This window comes from Leucoraja erinacea, chromosome 22 (genome assembly GCF_028641065.1).
Source record: "Leucoraja erinacea ecotype New England chromosome 22, Leri_hhj_1, whole genome shotgun sequence".
Taxonomy (NCBI): domain Eukaryota; kingdom Metazoa; phylum Chordata; class Chondrichthyes; order Rajiformes; family Rajidae; genus Leucoraja; species Leucoraja erinaceus.
In genome coordinates, this window is record NC_073398.1 from 11,898,966 (window position 1) to 11,913,874 (window position 14,909).

Sequence of the window (14,909 nt, forward strand, 5' to 3'; positions counted from 1 at the left end):
AAAACTGTGCTCAGACTGTTAATAAATACTGACGTCACATTGACCTATATCAGAGGCATAACATGCATGATTTATTTTAAATCATGTTGCAAGAAGGAAAATAAATTAAATTTAAGGACAATTCATTGGAAATAAAGGTAAATTTTCTGACATTTTAAGTGGAATAAACCAGTTTATTTTGCTCTTTTAATTTCATTGATCTGGATCTGTGATCTGGAAATTACATAAAGCACATGATTGAAGGTGACCCCTTCCAGTTTACATTTGGATTTGTTCTCCAAATTTATAGGAAGCTGGCTTCAGTGATCATTAAACGAGGGCAATTTCCATCTTTCGTTCTTTCAGAACAATATTTTAACCCAAAATATCTACTGGGCACATAATAGATCTGCTTTCTCTGATTGTTTCTTAAACCCGAGTTTCTCAATATTGTCTATTTTTGATATTTTCTCCAAAACAATAATGACAATTTATCTTTAAATTCTGAATCTTCCATAAATGTTTGCTGTCCAGCGTCCCAGCTTCATTTTTTTTAATTAGAGGAAATCAGTTTTCAGTCAGCTTAAAACTTTATCTGTACACTGTGGATGGCTTGATTGTAATCATGTATCATCTTTCCTTTGACTGGATAGCACACAACAAAAGCTTTTCATTGTACCCCAGTGCATATGACAATAATAAACTAAACTCTCAGAGCCTTATGCATAGGTATCTAGATCTATTTTTATTGTATGATAACGTAGGCAGAAATTGGAGTTGTGAGACGGGGGGGTCACGTTTTTTTGCAAGTACCGTACACTGTATTCTGGAGTATTAACATTCAAATGAAAATTGCTGCTTGACCAGTTTCGTCACACAATGTTTTGCCATTAAAACGTACCATTTTCTGAACTGACACATGTGGGATTTACTCTTGGTGAAGGGCATCCCTCCGTGTCTTTCCACGAATCAGCAAATGTAAAGTAAGTGTTTTCCAACATGCCATAGGCCGATAGAAAGTCATCGTCTGCACAAGCATTGAAGGTGCCACATAAACCTGCAGGAAGTAACAATTCAGGTCAATACAAGAGAGCAGTTATGTTTTATGTAATATGTTCTGAGAGAAGAATGAAATTAAAACATCATCTCAATAGTAATCCACAGATTATTATATTGTTGAAAAGATTATTTTTTCCAAAGCAGCCACATTAACATGACTTTGGGTTGGGAGGTTGACAAATTCATGCTTCAAGTAGTTCAACACTCTACCTGATTTTATTTTGAAGTAAAATCAATAAGATGTATTATTGGGAAATAGAGCAGTATACAGTCTATCAAATTTTCCTGGTTTCTTGATAAGCAGGTCATCTGAAAGTTATTGACAGCCTGTTTATGGGAATCTTCAGTGAGACTTTTCACTTCTCGTGTTTAAACTACCACGTAATAGATTTCTGAGATGCAGGACATAATTTAGAGCTATTGCCTCAAATTGCCAGAATCCCCGTTCGATCCTGATCTGTGTTTGTTGAGTTTGCATGTTCTTCTTGTGACTGTATGACCATAAGACATTGGAGTAGAATTATGCTATTTAGCCCGTCGAGTCTACTGTACCATTCAATCATGGCTGATCTATTTTTTCCTCTCAAACCCCATTCTCCTGCCTTCTTCCCATAACATTTGATGCCCTTCCTAGTCAAGAACCTATCAATCTCCGCTGTAAAAATACCCAATGTCTTGGCCTCCACTGGCCATCTATGGCAGCTAAAATGAACAAAGTCAAACAAGCAAATAAACTAAAGAGACAAAGTGTGTTGATGAAGAATGTGATTGGGACATTGTTCCAGAAAGAGCAAAAGTGACTGAGAAGTATAAAATAGCAAGTGAAACAGAGCACTGATTTTCAGCAAATATCTGGTGACCATCTCATAACACTGTTCGTAATCGATAATTTTTGTTCCCACAGATTTGTATAATTAGTCGTACCTTTTGTACTTCCCTCAGCACCTCTGGGCAGTGAGATGTAAAGTTGCATGATGGGAAGTATCTGTATTTGCATCTTCAGTCCAGACACGGCATGGAAATGAATGTAATGTGATGACTGTTGATATATTATTAAATCACCTGACAAAAAAATTGTATAGGTTAAGTACACTTTAACTATTGTATAATAGGTTGTTTGGTTAATTGAAAGAAAACTATTTACCGTTTCTGAAAGGCAATCCCATCATATTTCCATTTTGAGTAAAAATACCATTCATATTGATTGTGTAAGTGTTCTGGAATGGAACAAAAAATGTTTGTTAAACTTATCTGGAAAAATAACAAACATAAAGTTCCTGAATGAAAAAAAAATCACAGAATTGTACCTGGTACATGATGAATACAACTTGTTGTAAACATGTCTGTTCATATGCTGCTTGACAAGGATGTATTTGAATTTTTACTGACCAGTCCCGTGTCTGAAAAGCAATTTGAAATCCAAAACTCAGAAATGAATTTCCTGGGCATGCTAGGTAATAGATTCAAAGTGCATCTTTGAAAAATTAAAAAAGAATGATTAAAATTTGTTGACAAGGCAAAAGCTTACGTACAACTACTGCATAGTATGAACAATCTCCGATCAAGTTATATTGTGTGCCATCAAATGTTGTTATATGTGTCCCTCCTACAATGCTGCATGTTGCAGCACAGTTAAGGTCGGTACATTCCCACATTCCATCTCTGCAGGTGCTAAAATCATAAGGAAATTTATTTATAGCACATTATCTTTGCTGTAATGTCCAAATATTAATTTACAGATATGCTTTTGATTTATGTCATTACCATGATAGGCAGGAAGAATTTCTTATATCTCCAGAGCTATAAAGGTTTCCATCATATTCACAAGGACAATCCATCAGCTTGACGCAACTGTTATCACCTCTTAGGTTATCAAGAACAGTACCTGAAGAACAATGAAATAAATACCTCAGTTCATCTGTTCAAAGCAAAACAGTCTGTAACTTTCATGTGAAGATTATGAAAAGTTTTCTGAAGAACTGTTAACGTTCCCAGAGAAGTGAGATTCCTCCTGCCCGCGGCACAGAAGGGAAATACAAGAACGGACCCAGCGGCCGCCGCGAAAAACCGATGGCTCTTCAAGGACGGCGGCCGACGTGAACGAAGACCTGGTGGGCTGCCCGCGGCCACAAGCGGTGACAAGTCAGGTTCACCACTGTGAAGAAGGACCCAGCAAGCAGCTGCCTACACGGGGAAGCTTGAAAGCCCGAAGACCAGAGAGTTGAGGAGAGAGCCGCTGGTAAAAAACTATTGGTGGACTGTACACTCCCACACTCGTCATATTTCCAAAAATTACAAATTCTTTAAGAAAACTGTCCATCATATGGACAACTGGTCAGCATTGGTTTTAGTACTTTCTTTTACAATGATACTAACGATGAAATGTGTAACTTTCTGTCAAAAAACAATGTAATTTGTCTGGAAATTAACTGTTGACATATTTATCTTGTCAAAGGTTTTTAAAGGATATCTTTGTTGTGCTTTATCATACTCCAAATATTCAAACAATAAAATGGTCATTCTTTAATAGTTTATTGCAAAAAGGAATTGAGAAAGTCAGACTTTCAGCTACATGAGCACTTTCATTCCCAAAATAATAATGCAGTTGTGTTGAACACAGGCATTGACTGCAGCTGGAAGTTCTGAAGGGAGCTGATAATTATCAGCCATTCACAACTCAGTTTGTCTCTGAATTCTTGTCCTTCAAAATGTAGATGTACTCCCATAAGTCCCGACGCATTGAGCATCCAGCTCCCAGCCTGACAGCAGGTACGTTTGGCAAATGAACAGCAACTCACAACCCCTATAGACAAAGCTAAATTCAGGTAAGTGCTTGTGTTCTTGTTATTCAAAACATAAAACTTTTTGTTAAATGCTTTTAAATTACATTTCCTTATTCATTTATCATATTATTTTGAATAAATATTTGAACATTTTGAGTTTTGAGCATGTTCACATTTTGAACATTTTTTTGGAACATCTAGTGGGGTAATTTTGAAATTTAGCTGAATTATCAGATAAATTAAAACAGTTAAATAGCCAATGACAGCCCACAAAACTATCATGGTGTTCTGAGGATGAAGCCTTTGGATTGCAGCCTGAGAACTACTGGACTTTTAAAGCCTGTTTCACCATGCCAGGTGCCTTTCGGGTGCAGAGGGTGGCTCTGCATCTGTAAAAAGTGCACACGTGTTGAGTTTGTGGACATGGTCCAGAATGGTCTGCTCCATTATATTTAATAAAATGCTTGATAAAAGTTCTTTGGACCATAAGTAACTGTTAAATATCATTACCTGCTGGACAACTACATGTATTAATACATTGATCACACTGTTGTTGAGAATATGGATCAGTGCAGGTAGGCATACAGGCAGGACCACACTCTTGGTAAACCTGATTCCCTGGACAGGTAGGTTGTGCTGAAAGAAAAGATTTGTTGATTTGATAATTAGAGCTGCTTAGTGCAGTTAAGCAAAGGAGATAATTAGCAAAATCTTGTTGAAACAAGGAATCCATTACACTTCAAAGGAGTTTAATTCAGGTTTTGACTGTCCAATACAGAGTAACTTACTGCATTGGTGCAAATCTCTCCATGCATTCCAAATCGATGGATTTACATGTGCACATTGCTTTGATGCGCTTCCAAAGCTGGCACAATGACAGTCGGGTGCTCCTCCACAAGCGCAACTATCCAGTTGACACATGTTTATGAAATTATCGTTGATGGCATCAGAAGAACACGACTTGAAAAGCTTTGGGATTTCTAAACAGATCTGAGCATAAAAACAAATTATTTTGCTTAAAATCTACTTTCCATACATTAGGTAAGCAGGAGAAAGAAATAAGTAATATTTTCCAGTTGCAAGCATGGTCACAGGTCAGCACCAAAATCCTTCCAGTGCACCATACATTTTTGCCTGACAAAAATGGGGAAGAGTGGAGACATACATTGGATAATAAAAACAACCATGGCATAAATCAACATAGAGTCAAAGAGTAGTACAGCATGGAAACAGGCCCTTTGGCCCAACTTCACCATGCCGACCAACATGCCCCATCTACACTAGTCCCACCTGCCTGAATTTGACCCATATCCTTTGAAATCTATCCTATCCATGCAATAGTCCAAATGTTTTTTTAACTCTGTGATTGAGCTTGCCTCTACTGCCTCCCCTGGCAGCGCATTACATACACCTACACATACCACTGTTTGTGTAAATAAGTTGCCCTCAGGTTCCTATTAAATCTTTCTCCCCTCACTTAAACCTATACCTCGGATTCTTGATTCCTGTACTGTGGATAAAAGACTGTGCATTTACCCTATCTAATCCTCTCATAATCTTATGCACCTCTATAAGATCACCCCTCAACCCCCTGCACTCCATGGAATAGAGTCCTAGCCTGTTCAACTTCTTTCTTTAGCTCAGGCCCTCGAGTCCTGGCACCATCCTGGTAAATTTTTTCTACGTTTATTCCAGCCTAGCAACATCGTTCCTAGAACACGGTGACCAAAACTGAACACAACACTCTAAATATGGCCTCACCAATGTATTATGCATCTGCAGCATGACCTCGCAACTTCTATACCAAATACTCTGACTTGACCACCCCATCCACCTGTGATGCTACTTTCAAGGAACAATGCACTTGACCTCCTAGATCCCTCTGCTCCACAACACTCCCCAGAGTCCTGCCATTCACTGTGTATGTCCTGCTCATGTTAGACTTTCCAATATGCAACACCTCGCACTTCTCTGTATTAAATTCCATCAACCATTCCTCAGCCCACCTGCCTAACTGATCGAGATCCTGCAGCAATTTTTGACAACCATTTTTGCTATCGACAATACCACCCACTTTAGTGTAATCTGCAAACTAATTAATCATGTATTGCACGTTCTCATCCAAATCATTGATATAGATGACAAACAGCTATAGTCCCAGCACCAAGGCCATTTCGGACTGATGGTGGAAGGTTGCTTCTCGGACTGGAGGCCTATGGACTAGTCGTGTGCCTCAGGGTTTGGTGTTGGGCCCGTTACTGTTTGTCACCGACATCAATGATTTGTATGAGAAAATACAGGGCAAGATTAGAAAGTTTGCTGATGATACAAAAGTTAGTGGTTTTGCAGATAGTTTAGATGGTTGTGAAAGATTGCAGCAGGATCTGGATCGATTGGCCAGGGGGGGCGGAGGAATGGTTGATGGAATTTAATACAGAAAAGGTCTTGCATTTTGGGATGTCGAACAAGGGCAGGACCAACACAGCAAATTGTAGGCCTCTGAGTAGTGTTGTAGAGCAGAGGGATCTTGGCATACAGGTGCATGGTTCCTTGAAGGTCGAGTCGCAGGTAGATAAGATGGTCAAAAAGGCTCTTGGCACTTGGCCATCATCAGTCAGAGTAATGAGTATAAAAGTTGGGAGGTCATGTTCCAATTGTATAAGATGTTGGTGAGACTGCATTTAGAATATGGTGCTCAGTTCTGGGCACCATGTTATAGGAAAGATATGGTCAGGCTTGAAAGGGTTCAAAAAAGATTTCCAAGGATGTTGCCAGGACTGGAGGGTGTGAGCTATAGGGAGAGGTTGAGTGTAGCAGCATGGAGCACAGGAGGATGAGGGGGGATCTTATAGAGGTATACAAAATCATGAGAGGAATAGATAGGGAAGATGCAGAGTCTCTTGCCGAGAGTAGGGGAATTGAGGACCAGAGGACATAGGTTCATGGTGAAGGGGAAAAGATTTAATAGGAATCCAAGGGGTAACATTTTCACACAAAGTGTGGTTGGTGTTTGGAACAAGCTGCCAGAAGAGGTAGTTGAGGCTGCAACTATCCCATCATTTAAGAAACAGTTAGACAGGTACATGGATAGGACAGTTTTGGAGGGATATGGGCCAAGCGCAGGCAAGTGGGACTATTGTAGCTGGGATATTGTTGGCTAGTGTGGGCAAGTTGGACTGAAGGGCCTGTTTCCACATTGTATCACCATATGACTATGAGGAAAAACATTTTCACCCAGAGAATCTGTGGAATTCTCTGCCACAGTAGGCAATGGAGGCTACTTCACTGGATGTTTTCCAGAGAGAGTTAGATTTAGTTCAGGGGGCTAAAGGAATCAAAGGATGTGGGGAATAAGCCGGAATGGGGTACTGATTGGGGATGATCAGCCATGATCACATTGAATGGCGATGCTGGCTCGAAGGGCCGAATGTCCTTCTCCTGCACCTATTTTCTATGTTTCTTTGTTACACTACCCACACCCTCCAACTATTTTCGTATCATCTTGGCCACAAAGCCTTCAATCCCCTCATCCAAAGAGTTATAACTTTTATCCAAAAGTTATCGTTGAAACAAATGTCTAACTGCTTCCTTGAACCATTGGTGTTTCAGCTCTGCTAATAAGAATTTCAGTATTTCAGGATCAGCAGACTGTAGATAAGAACATAAAAGATATTGGATTAGAAATGTCTCAAGGGAAACAAATGCTGATCTCAGTTATGTTCATATTGTCCTCTTTATTCTGAAGCTTTTGAATTCTTGCTAGGTTTTGGTTGGTCACTTGTCAAGTATCTATATGTAATGCTGACAGACAGCATTACAGGATAACTTGGACCTTGGAAGTTGATAATCTTGACACGTCAGGTGCTTGCAAATGTTTTGCTCCACATAAGAATCCATCTTCCTCACTTTATCTATCCTCAATGATTTATCCTGTCACTTTCTTCTTTATCTTTGTATCTAGCCCTTTCTTAAATCTATATGCACCCTTCAACTCAACCATTCTTGTGGCAGAAAGTTCCATATCCCATTGAGTACAATGTAGTAAGTGAATTGACTATGGAACCACTCTCACAGTTCTACACATGTCTGAGGCAAAATAATTGAGAAACTAAGCTAATATTTAAAATATAAGGAGTGAACTGAAAAAGTCAAGAGGAATGGAAAGAATTGTACCAATTACTGACCCTATTAATTGACTGAGATGTTTGGAAGCACAATTATAAACAAATCAAGATATCTTAAATTAGCTGAAACCTTAATTGGAAGCGAGGTTTACAAACATAGATGAAATTCAATGGAAGGAATCTGGGATCCATCAAGAACTGTTATGGGATTGAACTCTCACTGGCCATTAATGATAAGCAGAAGGGAATGATTTGTAATTTTAATATGTTTGTTACATTAACTCTTGTTTTGAGGTTGTCGAATTACAGAATTTAATAGCAATTCTTCATGAGGATATGTGCACTGGAACAAGAATTAAACAAAAATTAGGCCTTTCAAATTTGTTTTCTGTTAAATTAATTTCTTAAATATTCCTGGTGCAAGGCGACTTACGTCAGTTTTATTGCAACTAGTTTCTTCTGGGAAAGCAGTCGCACAGGCTCCAATTGTATCCAGGTTGGCCTGAAGGGTAAACTCCAAATCTACACCAAAAAGAATGATCCAATTATCAATTTCTGAAATATTCTATTCATGAAATTTTAAAGATCAAAGGAAAGTTTTTAAAATGATTCAGTTATAAATAGTGATACAAATAGCGTATATTTAGTTTTTACCATAAGTTGTTGGGATACTTTCATCATAAGGTCCACAAAGGCCACATAGTTTCCCACGGTATTGAACATCCACGGTTATCTAAAAATAAAAGAATGGAACTAAAAAACACAAAAATATATTCCATCACGTGAAATAGGTATTTAATTATGCGAAAATTAGACCTGTTCTCTCAAAGCAGTTTTTCATTCAACAGAATGATCTTTCTCAACACTGTATGAAAATGACATACATAAAGGAGATTTCAACTTAATCTTTAAATTATTTATAATCTGTGAACTGAATTTTTATAATATTTTATAATAGAATATTAGAAATGTTCTTCAAACTTTCTTACCGACAGTGCATCATTATAATTCCAGATGATAGATATAGTATGTTTCCTGTTTATAAAGCGTACATCTACTCCATATGGATGAATACTGATCAATTTGTCATTATATGGCAATGATACTCTACAGGGGAAAAGCAATAATGATTGAAATAGCAATTGACATTTAAAATGTTCACATACATCAATGTTCTATTTATGGCATTGGCATTATTTTAAATAATTCCACGATGTTAAAGCTGCAGTGCAGACAGAAATACGTTGAAAAAGTCGCAACTCCATCGAGGAAAGAGATAAGGTATCTCTCCATATCCCCCCCCCACATAATACAAAAACTAAAAGTACACTAAAAACATACAAGTAAACACAGACCAAAACAGCAAAAGAAGAAAAAGACGAGACAGGCTGTTAGAATATTTCATATATAGTGATATAGTTGATATTTATACTGAATTATTTCCACATTTGTTTATTCTTTATCCAAAGGCAATGGTTTCAGTAAAATTCCTCAAAATAATTTGCTTTCTGTACTATTCAGCTGTGTTAAGTGAAATAGGAGCCGACATCATCACAACAACTGGTTAAAACATTTTAGTAATAGCAAGGACATAGAAATTCTAAGCATGTTCAAGGGCAGAGACCAGATGCAGTATAGGGTGGATGGCATAGGGTGGATGGCTGGCTGGAATGTAGGGCATCATCAGGTCCAGGCAATTTCCCATCCAGTTAGATAATTAGCAATTGTTAGTCATTCTGCTTACAATTAGTCATTTACATCTTACAGTATGAAAATTAATTAATATCAATACTTACATATTGTTTTTAACCTTGATTGTATTATTTGCCACAATGATGAAAACACCTTCAATGTTTATGAAAATATGCTCCAACTTGCCATTAGCGTCACGCCGCATCTCCAAATTGAAATCTTCCGTGTCACCTTGGCAATGGCGACTCAAAATGTAGTTGCAATTTGATGTAAAATGATAAAATGCATTGGTGTAGGTTTTGATCGCTCCTTGTCCCCATGTGCTGCAGGTATCTAGAGAAATCAACCGGTCATTATTTAGTTGCCTGAATATGTTTATATGATAAATCCAGCATTGTTTTGAAATGTAATGCCATAACGTAATTGTGTATTTATATATTTGAAATGAAAAGAATACGTATCCTGTGCAAATTTTAAGGTTTGTATGAGATGTGACCCATCCAAATCAAGCAGAAAAAAATGCTTGCATTTGACACAGTTCACATAAAACATGGGAGTAAAAAGGGTTTTCTTTCTAAATACAAATATTATTTCTTTTCAGTTCACACTCAACTTAGTTATAGTAATTTCCATAACTAATTGTGGCTACAACATTGATCAAGATCTTTTATTTTAAAGAGAACCTTCACATATCTGCATACTATGGAATTTTATCAGAAACATCTCTCCAGTTTTATGTAAACAAAAATGCCACAAGTTACTTTTTCATCAAAACTGAAGAATTTATGTTGGATTGATTGATATGACTGCAAAAGATGCAAAGTCTTTAAATTATTATTTTCTCTGACTCATGCACAGTATGATCTTAATTGGTTGTTTAACATGCTAAATATGTTTCTGTGATGGTGCAGATCTAAGGAAGAAGCTGAGTTAAGGGGCTGTCCCACTGTACGAGGTAATTCAAGAGCTCTCCCGAGTTTAAAAAAAAAATCAAACTTATGGTAAGCATGTAGAATGTACGTGGCGGGAACATTGGAGCTCGGGATATCGTAAGCTCGTTAATACTCGTGAAGATTTTTCAACATGTTGAAAAATGTCCACGAGAGCCGCGAGTATCTACAAGCGGCTATTACCGTAATTCTCCGAGTTCGAATCAGGGAAAACGCGGGAGAACTCTTGAATTAGCTCGTACAGTGGGACAGCCCCATTAGATGGGTTTTAGAAATGTTATCCATCCAGTAAAGTGAAATTAGTTTACTCTTTTCAATAACCAGAAGTTTGATGGAATGCTATTGCACGTCAAAAGAAAAGCAATGCATGGGATAGAAGAAAGTACTGGAATTGGTAACATTAGTCAGAGGACTATACTGAGATGAAGAATCAAAAATCTTGCCTATGAAGAGAAGATGGAGTATTGTGAGGTAACTACCATAATTTCTAAACCCAAATACAAAATGCTGATGGAACATTAACTTAAATAATGTCATGGTTTTTTCAGTATTATAAATATTAACTTACCATGGCTGTTCTGTGAAAAACGGACTCATATTTATTCCTGTTGGGTTAAACAAAAATCAATTTTACTCAAATGATCTAAGACATCTAAAGTCTATTGTTTATTTGCAACTGAATAAAATTGTTTGGGTTGAATAAGATTGATTATTTTGTATAATTCTATAGAGATTTGATATTCAAAAATACATTACAAAGGAATATAATATTTACTTTAAAAAAGAGAAAGTCTGTATCACCAAAACACGTGCATTGGGAAACTCAAAAAACATATCCCCATGGGATTAACTCGTGCCTTCTGAATCTCTGACAGACTTTATAACAACCTCATAATTCTGATAAACTACCTTTAATCTAACAAATCGTACAACTATGAAGAATGAAAAGTAATGGACAATGTAGAATCCATGATAAAGTATAAACTGATTTTTCAGGATCAACATAATTTTCATCCATAATTAACACATTGCAAATAAATGTATTATTTGAAATTGGAAATGATAGCTGATTGAGGCCAATTTGAAAGTCGATTGCACAATAAATTGGTGACAAAGTTATGAGCGAATTCTAAATATCAAGTTGTAAGTTAATGCATCAGGTAGATCTCAGTCTAATACTAATCATGCCAATGATGTCCCAGGGAGTTTTCAAGCAAAATTTTCTGTTGAACTAATGAAAAGAGGAGAGTCCAAGGGCATTTGCAGTGTAAATTATGCAACACAAATGTGCCAGCTTTGATGTTCAAATTTTCCACTGCTGAATCCCTGATCATTAATATCCTGGGAGTTGCCATTGACGAGAAACTAATTGAGGGCAGCCACATAGACACTGTTGTTAAGGAACACACCAGAAGCCGGGGCATTCTGCGGTGTGATTTTCTACTTAATATTGTTAGATATGCGCAATCTGCTATCTACAAGGCAGAAGGAAGAATATTTTCCATTTTTCCATCAAAAGGTCCAACACATTCCAAAACAAAGCAACCTATTTGTTTAGAACCCAAAATAACACCCAAAACATTCATTCTGCTGACCATTGCCAAACAGTAGCCATTCTTTTTATCATCTATAAATTTTGCAGCAAATCCTCTCAATGCTACATGGAGTACAAACTGGGCATCCTCAACTCATAAAGGATGCTCTCTAATGCTTTTCTGATCCAAACTTCAAATTTCATACTTGTGGGTCTCTATGCCGACACGGGACACTTGACTATGTTGCTTCTGAATGTTCAGGCTGTTCAATACTTTCTAATTTAGCAATAGAAACTGTTTTTCATGTATTTAGCTGCTGGGATTCCCAATCTATAATTGGATTGGTGGTGAAGTCTGTAACAGCATTAATTACTGGAGACATCATTAAGACCATGAAAAGACATGTAGGATGAGTTGGGAATTTAGGGTAGGAGCAAAAATAGTTCATTTGCAAAGAGCCGACTCTCATTTAGTGTTCAGACATACAAAATTCTACCTGGAGCTCTCTGCTTAGCAAATTTTCCAAGGCTGTCATCACTATGGTTAATGAAAATCTGTCAAAAATGAATGCTTCATGTCTCGACTAGTCTCACTTTGTAGATCAAGCTCCCGTTGACACTAATCGCCATCCCTGTAAGTACAACTAATCTGTTTTTCCATTCTAATTTGCTAATCTCTGCTCCACCAGAGAGTTTACATGAAAATTATTTAATTTATTTTTATTTTAGAAAGAAGCATGTGAAATCTCTAACATTGGGATTTACATTTATTGCTAGTTTCCTAAAAGCACTGTCATCCAATTACTGCACTTAAAAGACTCCAAGTAATCATTCAAGGCTTTCTCTCAACGGGGATGTTTTCTTCTTGTCAGCATTTTTTCTTCTTCTTCCCATCAAGCATCAGGTTATTGAATAGTATGAACTCCATCTAAACTTCGAACTACAAAAGGTCTTGATTGCACTAGGGACTTTGTTCTTTGTTTTGTTTTGACACCATTTTGGGTATTTAATTTAATTTTTCTTTGTTCATTATGTTATCTATTGAGTACAGTGTTTACTAATCTGTTGTGCTCTTTAAGTAAGAATGTCATTGTTTGTTTTGGTGCATATGATACTAAAACTCCATCTGCAATATTTCTGTTTTTTTCTGTAACTAATCTATATCCCACAATTGCAGCATTCCTACATTTTAGTGTCATTTGCACACTCAGCCACCAACCTATCTACATTTATATCCTAATAATTTATATATATCACAAACAACAGAGATCACAGACAGATCTACTGCTCACAGATCTCGACTGATCACAGAACTCCACCGATCACAAACCTTCTGCCAGAATAACACCCTTCCACTACAACCCTCTGGCTTCTATGATTAGTCCAGTTATGAATCCACAGTACCTAGATACCGTGAATCTCGTGCACCTTATTGTTCTGGATCAGACAGAACCACAATGGACTTTATTATATGTCAAATCAAAGGATATTATCAATATTATTACATTTTTAAACTAATTTTGTAGGTTGGAAAATAATAAATTTGAAACGACAACAGTGACCCGAAAAGATGAAAAAATTGAAACTCTAGTAATGGTACAGATCAATAATTCATATTTTCATCCCTTTAAACTTTTTTGCATCAAGCAATTTTGTGTTAATGATGAGAATTGAAAAAAATATTAGCCTGTCTTTAGGTAGACACAAAATGCTAGAGTAACTCAGCGGGTGAGGTAGCATCTATGGAGAGAAGGACTGGGCGACGTTTCGGGTCGAGACCCTTCTTCAGACTGTAGATTTGTTTATTTAAGCTTAACATCTGAAGTTGCATACTCAATAGTAATGTGAAATGTAGAGTGAAATTTCACTGTGTTATACAAAATATGTTCAAGCAACATTATATTTCATTCTCTTTGGCAATGCTGTAATTTAGCTATAATCTTGAAATACCATATAAAAAGTTCCAGTCAATAGGGTTCCAACTTTGAATTCATATTATTTATGCAGTTAGAAATTATACAAAAATTAAATCAAAATAACATGTTAAATAATAATCTGCTTAAATTAAGTTATTGAAAATTATATTTATTCTTAAAATACTTAACATTTATTTATCAAATACATATATCAGAGTATGGCTAAATATATAAATATAACAATGCCTCCCTGGTACATTACTTCAAATACAAAACATAATACAGAGTAAAAATCTCACCTTTCAAAAGAAACAAAGCAAAGGTAACTACAAACATGTAAAACTTCATGGTGTTAGTTTGCCAGTGAATCAGATACCAATCTGGCAATGGTGAATGCTGCTGATTGCTCAATGTACTGTTTCACAAGTGTTTTATACCTACTTTTTGAATAGTCCCATTACATAAGAATGAGGAAATTGTTATTTCTTGGTTATTTTTATAAAATCAATCGGGACATCAAACACTCAAGAGTGAGAAATGACGATACAGTACGTTGTTAACCTTCCCTTAAGGCAAATGTTCTCATTTCTTAATTGTTACTCAACATGACAACTGGCAGAGGAATTCAGCCAAGCCAATTGCACTTATAAACTTATTTAAAGCATAAATATATAAAACTTTGAACCCTAATATATCGGATGGGCTTTGAGAAAGTTTTGAGGGAGGCAAAGGCTTTGTGTGGTGGATTGGGGCTTAAAAGGCTTGAATTTAGGAAAGCTAAATGCTACCACTCCTGGATGGGCTGGAGGAAGTGATAAAGAAGGGACAGGCCCATTGAGCGATTTCAAAGTGAGAATGAAGAATTACAAGTA

At 36.6% G+C, this 14,909-nt stretch overlaps 1 protein-coding gene across 1 annotated transcript in view; it reads right to left on the reverse strand.

The window, feature by feature from the left end:
• The window catches only part of LOC129707990 (mucin-2-like), an 87,400-nt gene extending 73,000 nt beyond the window's left edge, over window positions 1–14,400 (reverse strand). The window contains 15 exon segments of the mRNA XM_055653523.1: window positions 881–1,036; window positions 1,963–2,100; window positions 2,183–2,255; window positions 2,346–2,438; window positions 2,571–2,709; window positions 2,803–2,923; window positions 4,332–4,457; window positions 4,610–4,811; window positions 8,379–8,467; window positions 8,600–8,678; window positions 8,935–9,052; window positions 9,742–9,970; window positions 11,156–11,174; window positions 11,176–11,192; window positions 14,337–14,400. Of these exon segments, the coding sequence (XP_055509498.1) occupies window positions 881–1,036; window positions 1,963–2,100; window positions 2,183–2,255; window positions 2,346–2,438; window positions 2,571–2,709; window positions 2,803–2,923; window positions 4,332–4,457; window positions 4,610–4,811; window positions 8,379–8,467; window positions 8,600–8,678; window positions 8,935–9,052; window positions 9,742–9,970; window positions 11,156–11,174; window positions 11,176–11,192; window positions 14,337–14,385 (1,648 nt within the window). The 5' untranslated portion in view covers window positions 14,386–14,400.
• Between the last annotated feature and the right edge of the window lie 509 nt (window positions 14,401–14,909).